This window comes from Nyctibius grandis, chromosome 5 (genome assembly GCF_013368605.1).
Source record: "Nyctibius grandis isolate bNycGra1 chromosome 5, bNycGra1.pri, whole genome shotgun sequence".
Taxonomy (NCBI): Eukaryota; Metazoa; Chordata; class Aves; order Nyctibiiformes; family Nyctibiidae; genus Nyctibius; species Nyctibius grandis.
The window spans coordinates 47,425,387-47,439,520 of NC_090662.1; the positions used below are offsets into that span (position 1 = coordinate 47,425,387).

The window sequence follows — 14,134 nt, forward strand, 5'->3', positions numbered from 1 at the left end:
TACAACCAAAAATAAATAAGTTTAAATATTTTTCCTTCTGTATATATTTTCCTTTCTTCACATGTATTGGGTTTGTGCCAAGTCGATGCAGATTTGGTCATTGCTTTCTCAGAGAATTTAATTTGTTGAAACCCTCAAAAATCAACATAGAGAAGGGCTGTCTTCACAGTAAAATTTGAAACTATATTCATAAACAGCTGACAATTTTGCAGTTCAGAAATCAGGTTTTTAGATATCATTTTGAAATGAGAAAGCACATAGAACAGAAGAATTAATTCAGTCTTGTCAGTTCTCCAACCGATGTAAAGTGCAAGTAAAACATTCAATATATCTGTGCAGTACACAGGTAGTTTTCATATTTGTGAGGAATGAGATAGTATTCATCTAGATTAAAGACACTTCAAGATTTTATTCAAGTTGAAAACCAAATATGAAGCCAGTTGTCTTCTAAGTTCTTAAATTTTCAGATAATTTTCTCCACTTTTGATTTCTGGCATGGGTAGAGCAAATAGAGGGTAGAGTCTTCTATTTGGCCACAGGTTTTCTCACGGTGTTGCTGGATATGGCTGTATGTAAAAAAAGTCTGACCCCAAGGTGAAGTCAAGCATGTTCTTAAAATAGTTGTATGATGTTATTTACTAATAAAATTTTGGTACAGCTGAACTGTCAGGCATTTGTCCGAATTTGAGAAAAACCTCCCAATTTGAGACTGCTTATGAATCATTTGGAAGGCTGGTAGCAGTAGGCTGAACGTAGTTTTCATCTAACTGATTAGCTCTCTGGTGGCTCTGGATCATGTGATCATTTGAAGTCTCCTTTAGACCCTGCATGTCTATCTATTTTCTGTGTTACATAAAACTGAAATTTTTTTTCGTGAAAAGCAGTTGTTTAAAAGGAGTCACTTAACAGCCAATATATAGATTTTATCTCACTTTTTAAGTTGTTTTATGTGAAAATCTTACTATTAATGTTTTTTTTTTCTTCTGTGGAAGCTCTCTCTCTTGTTTCCCTTGAATCTGCTGAAAGACCGAACTACTTTCTGTACGTACATGGCAATGACACCATTGGGTTGGCACAGTGGCAGGCAAGTGCCTCCTTTCAGAGACGAGCCACCTTCTTCCACCATCAGGGCCTCTGGAGTCCAGGGTTCAGCGCCTTTGAACTGCACAGTAAAAAAGGCTTTTTCATCATTCTTACCTCAGCTGGCGTTAAAGTGGCAAAGTATGATGATTCAGAAAAATTCAAACGTTTGAGTAGCTTTAGTATTGAAGGTAAATTTCACTTAATCCCCAGGGATAAGTATGGTTTTTTTCTGCTTGCCTTCAGAGCACTTGTCTTTCATCAGCAATAGTAACAAATACTTTTTTAATCCTATTTTTAATTACTGTTCTATCTTTGTCTTCCATTCAGCCTCCAGATGCTATTATTTTCTAATTTTTGCAGATATGATGATCACTTTATCTTTAAACTACATTTTCACTGTTTTACTCTTTCAAAATGAACATGGCATGTCACAAAAAGGTGCATGTTAATGTCTTGTTTGTGAGCTATAGATATCTATCCTTTTAAATGAATGGGGTAACTGTATTGCTTCTGCAACCAACAGTACCTTCACTATGTTTAACTGATTTTTAAGGTTTTTAAACAGAATATATTGTGAAAGTGAGTAGCTGTTTGTATCTTTGAAGCTTTAGTGTCTTTTAGCTTGTTTGAATTTAAAATACTTGAAACTGAAAATTAACAAAATCTCACCTATTTGAAAGTTCTCAAGAATTTCTCTACTTGGTTTTCTTTTTTTCATTTTTCTGAAAATCCCAATGTACATTATAGAAAAGACTATAAATTTATAGTTTATTGACTACAGAATCAATAAATAATACCTTTTTCTTCTTTCTTAGAACTCAGTGCATCTGTGCCTTATAGAAGGATGTGTGAATGGCGATACGAATCTTGTGCTAATCCTTGTGTTAAAACATGTAGTGATCCTGAGGGAATAACATGTAAATTCCTTCCTCCGTAAGTAAAATTAAGCTCATATTGCTACCGGATTGTTTTTTTTTTTAATATGTGTACCGTATGCTTTCTGAAAATTACTGCAGCTGCTATATCCATTCATTTTTAGTCATCGGGATTTCAGTATCACTCTTGTGAGCAACTCTCACAAGTCGTGTGAAAACATTTGTAACAAGCCCCTCATTTCCCACAGTATATATTCCTGTTTACATGCGATCCTTCAACACAAGAATAAGAGGGTTTGTATTTAGCCCAGGGGATTAGCTTCTGGTAGTGGTTAAGTAGGAATCTATTAAATTAAATGAAGGCTATTCCCTTTTTTATATTCACATCCTAAACCAGCATCCCCTGATGCTGTAAATGACTACATCTTTCTGGTGTTTATATGACAGAGATCAAAAACTGTAGGAATAGTAAGGGTGGACTACGCCCTCTCCTGTAAGAGGAGGGAACTTTATACTAGGAGATGCTCGTTGGCATGATGTGAGGGATTTCACACGGCTGATGTTGTTTTGTTACTAGTAACAAGATTTCCTGTCTTCATGGATCTCCCCTGGCATCTATGGAACCACAACAAACTAAAAGAAAAAATGCCTAAAAACTCAAGGAACGAAATCTGGTGGAAAAGAAATGATATTTTGAATTTCAGACTACCTCCCTAGGCATATGCAGTTTATGATTAGGAATAGTACTAATATTACTAATATTACTGTAATACTAATTTTTTCTGTTGGTATTCTTAGCTTTTTCCATATGGGCCCACTGGTTGTTAATGTCATGATTTTCTTATTAAAAATCCCCCAAAAGTGAAAAAGTAAGGGAATATATGGACTTGTCTGCATTCTCCTAGGCTGAAATTGCACAAGAATGAGACTTTCTATGCAGTCAATCTAAATATTTTAATATCTCAGATGAACATATCTGGGTAAAACAGAAGTCTTGTAGAGAAGTTCTTCGTCCTATGGAAAACCTTTCTACTTAGGGATCTGAACTTCCACCTGCTTGTGGAAGCAGAATGGTCCAAAGCTATCACATTCACCAGCCTATGCAAAGAATTGATTATTAACAATTTAGAAGCAGAATTGTGCTGTTCAATGTATTTTCGACTTACAATGCCTCAAAATACCGTGTTCACCATTACACTGGAAAGTTCTCAGAACTCTGATGGGGAAGACATTCAAATGTTTCATTTTGCCAAAGTAAATGATTTAAAATTAATTTATATTTCTACTGTGACTGTAGAATTAACTATACAATATTTTAAAGGGTTGAAGGATGCTTGCCATACTGTCCCAAAAACATGATCCTTGATGAGGTCACACTTAAATGTGTTTATCCAGAAGACTGTAAGTATATTTTATTATGTTGTTCTAATCTTATAAATCACTCTAGAGATCCCAGGGAAGGTTTTAATCAAACGTACTTTGTTGTTTTATTAAATGCTTTACCAGAACATCTTTCTGTTGAAGAATGTCTCTCTGGGACATAGACTTCATTCGCAGTCATCCAAAATACATCTCCTACAACCAAACAAGCCTTATCTAAAGTTGAATTATTTCATTTCTCTAATAGTGTGTTGAATTTAACCTTTTGTGATGGTGTTATACTCATCACAACTATATTTGACTACATACTGCTAGTATATCATATGTATATAGCAGAAAGATCCCAAATGGAAGAACTACTGCGGTGGCAAAAAGTTCACACTTCAGTTGATGAGCCACCACTAACAAATTCAGTGCATCTATTTCGTAACTTCTGGTGTGTGAAGATACCACATTATTTGCTTATTTTGGGGATACAGTATTCTTTTAACATAACAATTACATTTTAATACTGTCTCTTATTTTATTTTACAAGTTTTGAATTAAATACATTATGCTTGATATTTGCTAGTACAAAGTTATCTCATATAGTATACTACCTTCCAAAGATATATTTATTCAAAATAGTTTAATATTTTGGATTTACTGAATTTCCCATTGAATTCCTTTGTTGCTTCAAAACTGATCTGCAAAATCAAGGTTTTAACTAATAATAAAAAATTAGCTACTTCATTTGCAAAGAAAATTAGAAAACTTCTTAAGTCAGCTGAGTTCCTCAAAGTCATCAGGCAACCTGGAACCACTGGCAAGTTATCTTCTCAGCAAAATGATGCTCTGATTTGCTAATATTAAATGGGACTTGAGTAGAGCTAGATGTTGCTATTTCGCTTTACCAATAATCCATAAAAGACAGTGCAACATGCATTTTTCCTTTTAGGCATACCTGTGACACCTACAGAACCAGCAACTGGAACAAAACCTTCATTGTTAATCTCTCACATGGATGCTACCATGGAGAGATTTCCTCAGACACCTCCTTTATTTGTTACTTCATGGACTGAGTCAACTCCTACTGGTGTGACAGACAAAATAACCATGAAAGCAAACACAACTTTAAGGGGAATGAATATGTCGGCACAGTCCATTACAGACTTCTATTCATTGGAAGCATCTAATACAGCCACCTATTCAGCATTTTCATTACCAAGTACAGTGGAGCCTTCTGATGTACTTCACAGCACAGCCAGCCATACTGTCCTTTCCAAACTCATCTATTCACCCGATTTTCCAATTGCTCTTCAAGCATCAGCAGTCACATCACGTACTGTCAGTTCTATGGCATCTATAACTTTACCCAGTACAATAGCAACTCCAACAACCGTGCTCAGTCCAAGTCCTGTTCCAACATGTTCTGCATTATTAACACCCACTTCCCTAGTGGTAGTTCCATTTCCACTTGAAACATCAACCACACAGCTAGGAACAGTTTCCCCTACCCCAGCATTAACAACTTTAACCTCCAACCCATCTTTTGTCACTTCTGAGCTGCCCGCAGGGATTGGGAAGAGTAGGAGTCCTTCAGTAAGTCATTCTAAGGGAGCAGCAGTATTCTCTGAAGTGTCTTTGTCTGCTTTGCTGGCTGGCAGAGCAACTTTCACAAGACCTGTATTTCTTCTAGGTTCACGGTTGACACTAAGCCCATCTACTTCTCCTATATCTGCTTTGTCTGTTAGAACTAGGTCTGGCATTGGTCAAACTGCAGTTCACCCAACACCCATTTCTGCACTGACTTCAACTGCTCCTCAAATTCCTATGACTACTAGATTTGCTAGCTCTGAGACAAGTTTTCCTCAATTAATCACAGTTCCATATTTTGAAACAGCAAAATCCTTGTCTAAAACTTCTTTGATATCATTAACTGCAAGTTCTTTAGCTAGTTTTTCTCCAAAGCCACTTTTATCTTCAGTGGAAATTTCAGTGACTGTTCCCAAGCAGACATCTCCATTAATAAAAGGCAGTATTTCTGTTCCCCTGCCCATAATGACTGTATCTTCACCTCAAGATGCTTCTCAAATCCCTATAAACACTTCTTCGAGTCCTTCTGTAATACACACACTATCTATACCAGTGCATTGTCCCATTACCTCCCTGAAGCCCAAAGCTATGGCAGATGTCACTGTTGTCTCCAAAAGTCCTTATAAAGTACCTTCTGGTGCTTCCACTCTTCTGGTCAATCCAACAAGCTCTGATATGTCTATAGCAAGTAAAGCCTCAACGGAAAAGAAATACATAATGCACACTGATTCCTTTTCGGTGTCATCCATTTCTAAAAAGCCAATGAAATCCATTATGTCTACAGTCTTCCCTCTTAGGACATCGGTATTACCTCTAAATGCTACATTAATAACCACTTCAGAAATTAGAGAGCACCCAAGTAGTTCACATACAGAATTGAAAACTGACCCTGTGGCACAAAGTTCAGGCACTTTCATTCCTAAAGATCCTTCTTTTACAAGGTTATCATCTTTATTTACAATCTTGTTATCCACATCAGTACCATCTTATGTGACATCTCATACTACAAGTTCTTCATTGATTCCCATAGTTAGTAGGACAACATCATTAACACAAAATATAACTGCTACCCAAACATCAATTTCGTCTCTAGTTACACAAGGAATGTCAAAAAGTCCAGTTAGAGACTTTGCAACTTCTTCTGCAGATTTTTCTACATTCACTTTAAACATAAGCCCTTCTACCAGCCTTTCAGCAGCGCTAAAAACATCCATTGTAATGCCCTCTTTACTAATGCCTACAGCTCCTGAAGCCACTTTAGAAAGCCAGTCCAGTAGGGTCTCTATGTCTTCACCTTCTCCTAAGACCACTTGTATCTCTACTGTTTCTCTAGGAAAACAGAGTTCTTCAGTAAGTTCTTCAGAAGAAGATGGAACAATATCAGCCATATCAGCTGGAATCATCACTCAATCCACTACATCAATGATCACGAACACAACAGTGAATGCTACATCCTTAAAAGCACCTTATATCTTTGCAAAAATGCCACCTAGCTCTTCAGCCAGTTTATTAGTTCCTTCTAGCACTACTGTAGGCTCTAGGATTACTACAAAAACTACTGATTCTTTTGTTGCTGATTTGGAGTTTTATATGGCTTCAGCTTCACTTCCTACCACCATAGAAACACCCATGCATGGGTCACACAAATCTTTATTTACATCTGCAGTGACTCAAGCTTCACAGTTCACTGAAGAAACTCCAAAAACTATGATCATGAAAACAACTGGTACTACAAGTCCATTATCACAGATGAAGAGTACCTCATTTACAGCTTCAGAAGTTAAATATGCAACCTCATTTGAAAGAACTGTGGATATTTTAGGAAGTGGTCAGATTTCACATGAGCAAAGAAATGTTACCAAGACAAAGTCAACCACAACTGAGAAATCTTCCCTGCCTTATTTGACAGTATCTGCAGTTCAAAGTTCGCCTTTATCAAGAAATACCACCCCAGTAAAAAACCTCTCTCTTTCTGAAGTACCAGATGTAACAACATCAGATTGGTCCAAAATCCTAACACAGGAAACCATTAAACCTTACTTTGGTTTAACAGAGCCCACAGAGCTGCAGACCAGAACTATAACAGATTTATCTCATTCTAGTGGTGGAATGGCTCTGCCTTCCTCTTCAGAGCCTGTGGAAACACAAACTTCTCTGGCAAGCACAGAAGCAATGACAGCTATAGCTGACAAGGCTTCCTTTGGTACAGTGATGCATACACCAATGTCTACATCTTCCGACTGTACGGTATGATCAGTTTTACTTGCCCCTATGTGTTAAAATATATATTGCTTTTCAGTCCATTCTGTTATGCTAGGTATGTAATACCAGAGATTTTAAATATCTCCTATTTTTGATTTTATTTGTATATTTTAAAATATTCAATTATTCTTAGAGGATTGTTGTATCACTGCTCTTATACTGCCCTAGTATATTCTGCAACGTGGATGTATTGCTCTGGAAAAAAAATTGCTTTTATAGCTATGTGCTGTTCTAGATAGAGAAATATATTTCTGAGGTGCAGAAAAAAACATACTCCGTGGAATTTCTGGGTTTCTGCATAATCTCACCCTGTCTTTCTTTTTTCCATTTGTTTCTTTGTCACAGGGTTTAAAATGATGGGAATGCATGATTCTGTATTTCTTAAAATGCTTCAGAGTATTCCTGAATGCAACATATACATAATGCATAATGCTTTACATAGAGTATTCCACCAAAGCTAGATGGAACAGGAAGGGTGTGGGTGTATGGACGTGCACTGTTGTCACCTGTTACAACCACACAAAAGCAATTCATTCCAAAATAACTGATGAGGGGTCATATAGATAACGCTGATTCTGTCTCAGAGCAAGGTGATGAACAAGTGATTGCTTGGACTTCATAAGGGCAATGAATGTAAAGTTGATTCTGGTTGTTTTTTCCTTATATGACAGCCAAGATACCTTGAACCTGTTGACAAATGTAGCCAGTATCTATGTGTTAATACAAGTTGGATGTTATACAACCTTTCAAGGAACTGCCCTAAGGATGTGCAGAAGCCAGACTGTGGTTTTCGAGGAATGCCAGTTCAAGTTAACACTGATAGTTGTTGCCCAGAATGGGAATGTCCCTGTAAGTCACTGTTTTATTTTTAAATACAACATAGAGCCTTGATCTGTAAATTTCAAGTAATAAATTAAGGGTTTATTACAGTGGGAATATGAGGCTGAATACTGGAATGGATGTAAAAGAGCTGTTCATCAGCAAAACAGAATGAAATATACTGAATGTTTTGGTATCTTTGAATTAACATTCAAGAAAGTCAAAATATTTTGTTTTGAATGAAAACATTGAAATGAAATCTGCAACATGAACATCAACATTTTCCAGCTGAGACTTCTCAGAATTTCTATCAGTAGAAATGTTGAGGTTTCAACATTTTGGGAAGAAAACTAATAAAATACTGGCATTTTCTGAAAGACAGAAACACCAAATTTCAGTTATCTCTAACTTCAGTTTTTACTTAGAAACTGCAGAAACTGACAGATGTCTGTCTGCTAAGGGAACAAAAAGGCCAAAGAGAAGTCATATTAAAAACATCGCAGCATTAGTGAAACCAATATCGCACTAGTAAATATTTGTCTCAAGATAGGACAGATCAGTCTCTTGTTATCAGTATCTCAAAAAGATGTATATTTTAATGCATCTATTTTATCTGACAATGTACAGATTCATTGACTTTGCCTGTAAAACATTGACTTAAGTGAAAATTTTCACCAATTTAAACTTTCTCCCCTACACATAGCAGTAGGTTAAGATATTTCCACCGAGTAACGTTAAGATACTTGCTTCTGCTTATGGCTCAGTATACTGTTCACAGAACAAGGTCATCAATATATATATATGAACATATATATGAAAACAAATACTACTGAAACAGAAAGTTTTTAGAAATGCCCTATATTTGGTTTTGTGGTAACATCATTAAATGATAGTTCTTTTTTAGGTCACTGTTCCGTATTGTCTGAACTGAGTGTTATTACGTTTGATGGAAACAACATAGCCCTCTGTAATATGGCTTCCTACATTTTAGTCAGGTTACCAGGAGAAATTATTGTTGCTCATATTGAAAAATGTCCTGCTAATCAGGTAAGATTCTTGCATTTCCACAATAATTGTAATAATTTCTTGAATTTTTGTGTTATAGGTATGAAATTCTGCAAAGGTGTATCACTTAAAACCTTCAGATAAAAGCCATACCCACTGAAAAATGGGAAGTTATTTAATTTTCAAGGAGCATGCTTAATCATGCTGTCTAGATAAAAGAATTTTATCTCAGGTTAAATAGTAATTGTTGTATTATATTATAAGGAAATTCAAATGTAGGTTCCTTTTAAATTATCAGGGGTGACATAACTTCTGAATCTGCATGTCTCGTTTCAGGCTCTCCACCAACAAATCTTCTTGAGGCCCTGAATTTATACTTTACAATATGGTCAAAATACTAAAATATTTTGAATAGTCACAAAAATCTTTTGTAGTCATTTTAGGAAGGTATTAATGAGTTTGTGATTAGTGTGATGAGTTGTTCTTTGTGGTTGTCTAACTCTCTGCATTGCCTACAGAGGGGATCCAGCCACTTTATTTTTAGACTGCCAGTTTAGGTCAGGTCAGTCTCATCCTTAGAGTCTGTACATACATTTCCTTTGCATTGTCCACAGTCCTAATTTATGCAACCTTTGAACAACTGGCTTGTATTTCCATCTTTGGTTTGTGGAGAAACAAGTTCCTGATGAGGAACTTCATCAGGCTTCTTTCCTTCCCATCCCTATTTGGTCTCTTATTTACTCTCACTGGGCAACTATACACTTGATTTTTAAGTCCTGAGTGTTTGAGAGGTTTTCTTTTAAATTCCTCTCTTCACTGTTTCTTGGTTGCAGTCTAAAGTTGTGAAGCAGCTCACATAGGCAGATGAGCTTTAGAAGTCTGTAGCTGTGGTTCTTTAACAAATATTTTTTGAAAGGGCTTTGCAGCATATGCTGAATCTTGACCTGCTGGTAATGAGTTGCTCTCAATTAAAGCTGTTTAGTTAAAAGCCAGGTGAGGTATGGTATATATGAACTGCAATCTTGTGCAGAAAGATGCCTTGGTAAAATAGCAGTTTTATCAAAGTTAGGGCAGGGGATTTTATTGGCATGACCATTGCATTTCTATGTATTTTTAACTCAACTTGTTCAGGTTGTTGTGTTATCTTTTCTGTATTGTTTTCCACATAAATCCCTTTGATTTAAATCTTTAACAAGGAAATCAAGTTTCTAAAAATAGTTCATAGAAGGGTGCAGTACATTAGCTATGAAATGTGTATTTTTTATAATTTTTAATGAATATACTAAAATAGTTTAGTTATGAAGCTGATTGTAGAAGAACTTCAAACACAAAGAAAACAGTCAACTTATTTTTGCCAAATAAGTATGCTGCTGATTATCATTGCACTTCTAATCTATTTTTTAACGTTTTCCAGAGCGTAAATTCAATAAGAAAACTAGTGAGTACTTTTTTTCTTTTACTAATTATAAAATACATTAATATTACACATACTGAAAAAATTTCCTATAGCACTGGTACAGAATTAGAAAAACAATAGTAACTAAACTTGTTTGTCACTTTTCTTTCAAGGTTCCCCCTGCGAGCACTTCAGGGCTCTGTTTTAAGAAATTAAATGTAACAACACGCACAAATAAATTACTTATCAATCGTTTAGCAAGAAAAGTAAGTATGTATCACCAGTATATAGCATGTGTACGCTTAAAAGATAGCTTGAGGGCTATTCTGTTGTAGAACGCAATAGATCAGACTTATAATGAATGTACTACAGGATTAGGATTACTTTTCAAGTTCAGGTTCATGGTGTGCTAGAAGCAAAAAATATACATTTCTGATACCATGCTTCACTTATACGTCACTTGTCCAAAATTACACTTCAAAGTTGTTTTGAGATTTTAAAGAAGCTGCAAAAGCATTTATACTTGAGACTATATTTCCAGAAAACCTAGAACTGAACAGAAATGTTCCAAGACATGATAAATACTTAAGCTGCCTTTCCTGCTAGTCAAGAACAGGTCAGAACAGATAACTTTGCATAATTTGGATGAGTTTTCGTTTTGGTTTGGTTTGTTTTTTTTATCATATGATATGTGATAAATAAGATTTACTGCTTCCTTAATTAGAAAAGATTTCTGTATCATTATTTTTCTCATGCCTACCTCATTTGCAGTTATAGGAGATGGCACTGACAGGAAGCTCTGTGATTTAAGCACTAACTGTTATTGTATGTGGCAGAGGCTGTAAAAAATATTTTTTGCTATAAAATGTAAAGACATATAAAATACACCTTCACAATCTGTTTTTATCCCTAAAATGTATTTGGTTTATTTTAGGTAGTAGTGAATTCTGTAACTCAATCATTACCATTTTCAAAAGGAGGACTGAGCATTCAGGATACTGGTGCAATGTATGTCGTTAATACCCCCGCTGGTATTAGCATCAAGTGGGCTCATGTTACAGGCATCATAGATATACAGTATGGATTACACTCTAACACATCAATGAAGACAGAAGGACTTTGTGGTGAGGCTGTAGTGGCAATTTTTTTCTTATTTAATGATTTCCCATTTAAAATTTACACTTCCCTTTTGTGTCTGTGACCTTCTATCCCTATAGCTCTCCTTGTCACCCCCATTAACTACATTGACAATCTGATTTGAGGTGGGCTTTGTGAAATTCTATTAATTAATAATAATAAAACAATAATTCTGTTTCAAAGCACTGCTTGCTAATAAAGTAGTTTGCAGAGCAAGTAATGATCAGTACATAGTATCTAATTAACTTTTAAAAAATTTACTCATCTCTGCCTGTATTTAAGAATATTTTTGAAGTCAAGTAATGAAAAGGGGAAAATTTTCCACAGAGAAGTGGCTGCTGAAGAAGTTCAGGTAGTGACAGTATATTTCAGTGATTACGGGAGAAAAGAACAACTGTCAAATGTCAGCAGTGGCAGCTTATTGCTATGCAAATACTGCTAAAAGGCAAATACTGCTAAAAGGAAGGCTCCAAGTGCCCTGAGAACAGTGATTCCAAATTCAGACCTCTTAAGGTTGGATCTAGGGTCCAAAACCGTGCTGAGGTGTCTCAGACTTAAATTACAATGATAGTAAATTTAGCATGCTTCAGGCTTCCCTGATAGCCTTTTTATAACTCTGCCAATATGAATTATATGAAAAAGTGTAAGCAGGTATTTTAGTTACTTTAATTCTATCATAAATGTTCATTTTCTGGTGCATTGTATTTTTACAGAATCTACCCCATATTGAACAGGAAAATGAACTTTTAATAATCTTTTAAACTGCTCTTAGTTTTAAAAGCAAATAAACCAATTCAGATATGGTTTAAAGATACATGTAAACAAATTAAGTGTTTCAAATCAGTTGCTATATTCTGCTTGAACAAAAGGAAAGTTCTCCTAGATGTAGTGAGATAAGGCAAATGCTGGCCCTGGCACATACTGCATCTTTTCCCAGTATCATGCCATCTTCTCTATGCACGCTGAAAAAGATTTGGATGAGATGAGGTCAAATCCTGAGGTAGGAAGGATTACAGAATAGTTACTCTTTGTGCCATGAAAAGACAGAAAGAGGAAGACTATGCAGACAAATCCAACCTCTGCTGTAAAGGGTTGCCCTACCTGATATTTTGCAGTAAATTCTGAAGCCTCCTCTTTTCCTGTTCCTCCTTTCCTGTTCTCTGCCATTTGTTCCTGTCTGGGATTCTCCTATTCTCTCTCATACTGAAAAAATTGTTGAACTATATGTGGTAAACTGGCTTTATTTTTAAAGCCGTATTGATTCTGCAGTTCTGTAGTATGGCCTTACAAATTCGTATGCCAGCACAGTTTGTGGGATGGCATTAGGACAGCAGCGAGAAGCAGAAGTGTTAAGAATACTGGAAAGTGATGCTACTGTCAATAGCTTCTTAGCATGCAAATACCATCTTCTGTGTTTCTCCATGCTGTCTGAGTGAATAACAACCTGTCATGCCAGGCTAGCCCAGTTCTAACAAGGGACCCTGGAGAGTATCAGGGTGCAGGGCTGGAAGCATGAAGGCAAGGACTTAGGGTGTGGTTAGCAATGCGGAAGGAAAGTGAAAAAAGGGTATATGAACTTTGGCTGATCAGTCCCTGGGACATAAAACGCTATTCCGAAGATGAAAATTTTGGCATGAATGACTTGTTATGTGCTTATAGGAAGTATATGTTTTCATTGATGAATTAACTGAATACATACAATAATGAATTCAGGTAGCTAATGGATGTCAGGGGTTTGGACTAAAACAGACCAATTTTCCTTTCAGTGATTTTTACTTTCAGCTAAGCTTCTTCTAAGTAACTGCACTTTCTGAAACTAACTGCATGTTTTGCAGACAGTGTCTGCTTCTAGGACTGATAACGCTCAATGTTTATAGCTATCATTGAGGCACTGGTAGGGATGTTGTTACGCAGAAAGGCTCTTGCTGTACTTATTCTTAGAGAAACCAAGGTCACTGCTAAATTCCTCACTGCTTACGAGTGAAGAGCCGCAGAAGGGTTGCACCTCCAGGGAGGAGCGGACAGGACAGGTGACCCAAAATTGACCAGCGAGGTATTCCATCCCATACATGTCATTCTCAGTATAAAGCGAGGGGATTACGAGGGTCTTGCCCGTTTTGCTATGGCCGGTGTCCGAAGAGGACTCTGTCCGTTTTCCTGCTGTCCCTGATCCCGATCCGTGCTTTCCTCAATCCAGTTCCTGTCCGTTACTGAGACCAGTCTGGGCCTTCCCGGAGCCTCCCCTGCAGTGCCAGTGGTGACTCGACCACCATCGGGGGAGGTTGATTTTGGTTTTGTATATATTTGTATATATTTATTATTTATATTTATATAAATATATATTTATATTTAATTATTTCCACCATTATTATTATACTCTTTTTCATTATTACAGTTCATTAAAACTGTTTTAACTTTCCAACCCGTAAGTCTCTCTCCCTTTTCTCTTTCCCTTCCCCTTCTGGGCGGGGGGAGGAGGGTTAACAGAGAGAGTCTGCCACCTGTTTAATAGCCAGCCCAGCTTTAAAACATGACAGTGGGGCATTTTTTTCAGTGGTTTTGTATTAATAAATTGAGTAAGAAAAACATTTTCTCTAGAGAA

General features: G+C 36.3%; 1 protein-coding gene across 1 annotated transcript in view; it reads left to right on the forward strand.

Annotated features, from left to right (window-relative positions):
* The window catches only part of OTOGL (otogelin like), a 95,274-nt gene that overhangs the window by 61,125 nt on the left and 20,015 nt on the right, over positions 1 to 14,134 (forward strand). Inside the window, exons 33-41 of the mRNA XM_068401736.1 lie at positions 993 to 1,271; positions 1,899 to 2,016; positions 3,280 to 3,359; positions 4,276 to 7,160; positions 7,847 to 8,024; positions 8,899 to 9,041; positions 10,414 to 10,437; positions 10,569 to 10,661; positions 11,330 to 11,519. Coding sequence (XP_068257837.1) covers positions 993 to 1,271; positions 1,899 to 2,016; positions 3,280 to 3,359; positions 4,276 to 7,160; positions 7,847 to 8,024; positions 8,899 to 9,041; positions 10,414 to 10,437; positions 10,569 to 10,661; positions 11,330 to 11,519 — 3,990 coding nt within the window. The remainder of the gene's footprint in view (positions 1 to 992; positions 1,272 to 1,898; positions 2,017 to 3,279; positions 3,360 to 4,275; positions 7,161 to 7,846; positions 8,025 to 8,898; positions 9,042 to 10,413; positions 10,438 to 10,568; positions 10,662 to 11,329; positions 11,520 to 14,134) is intronic.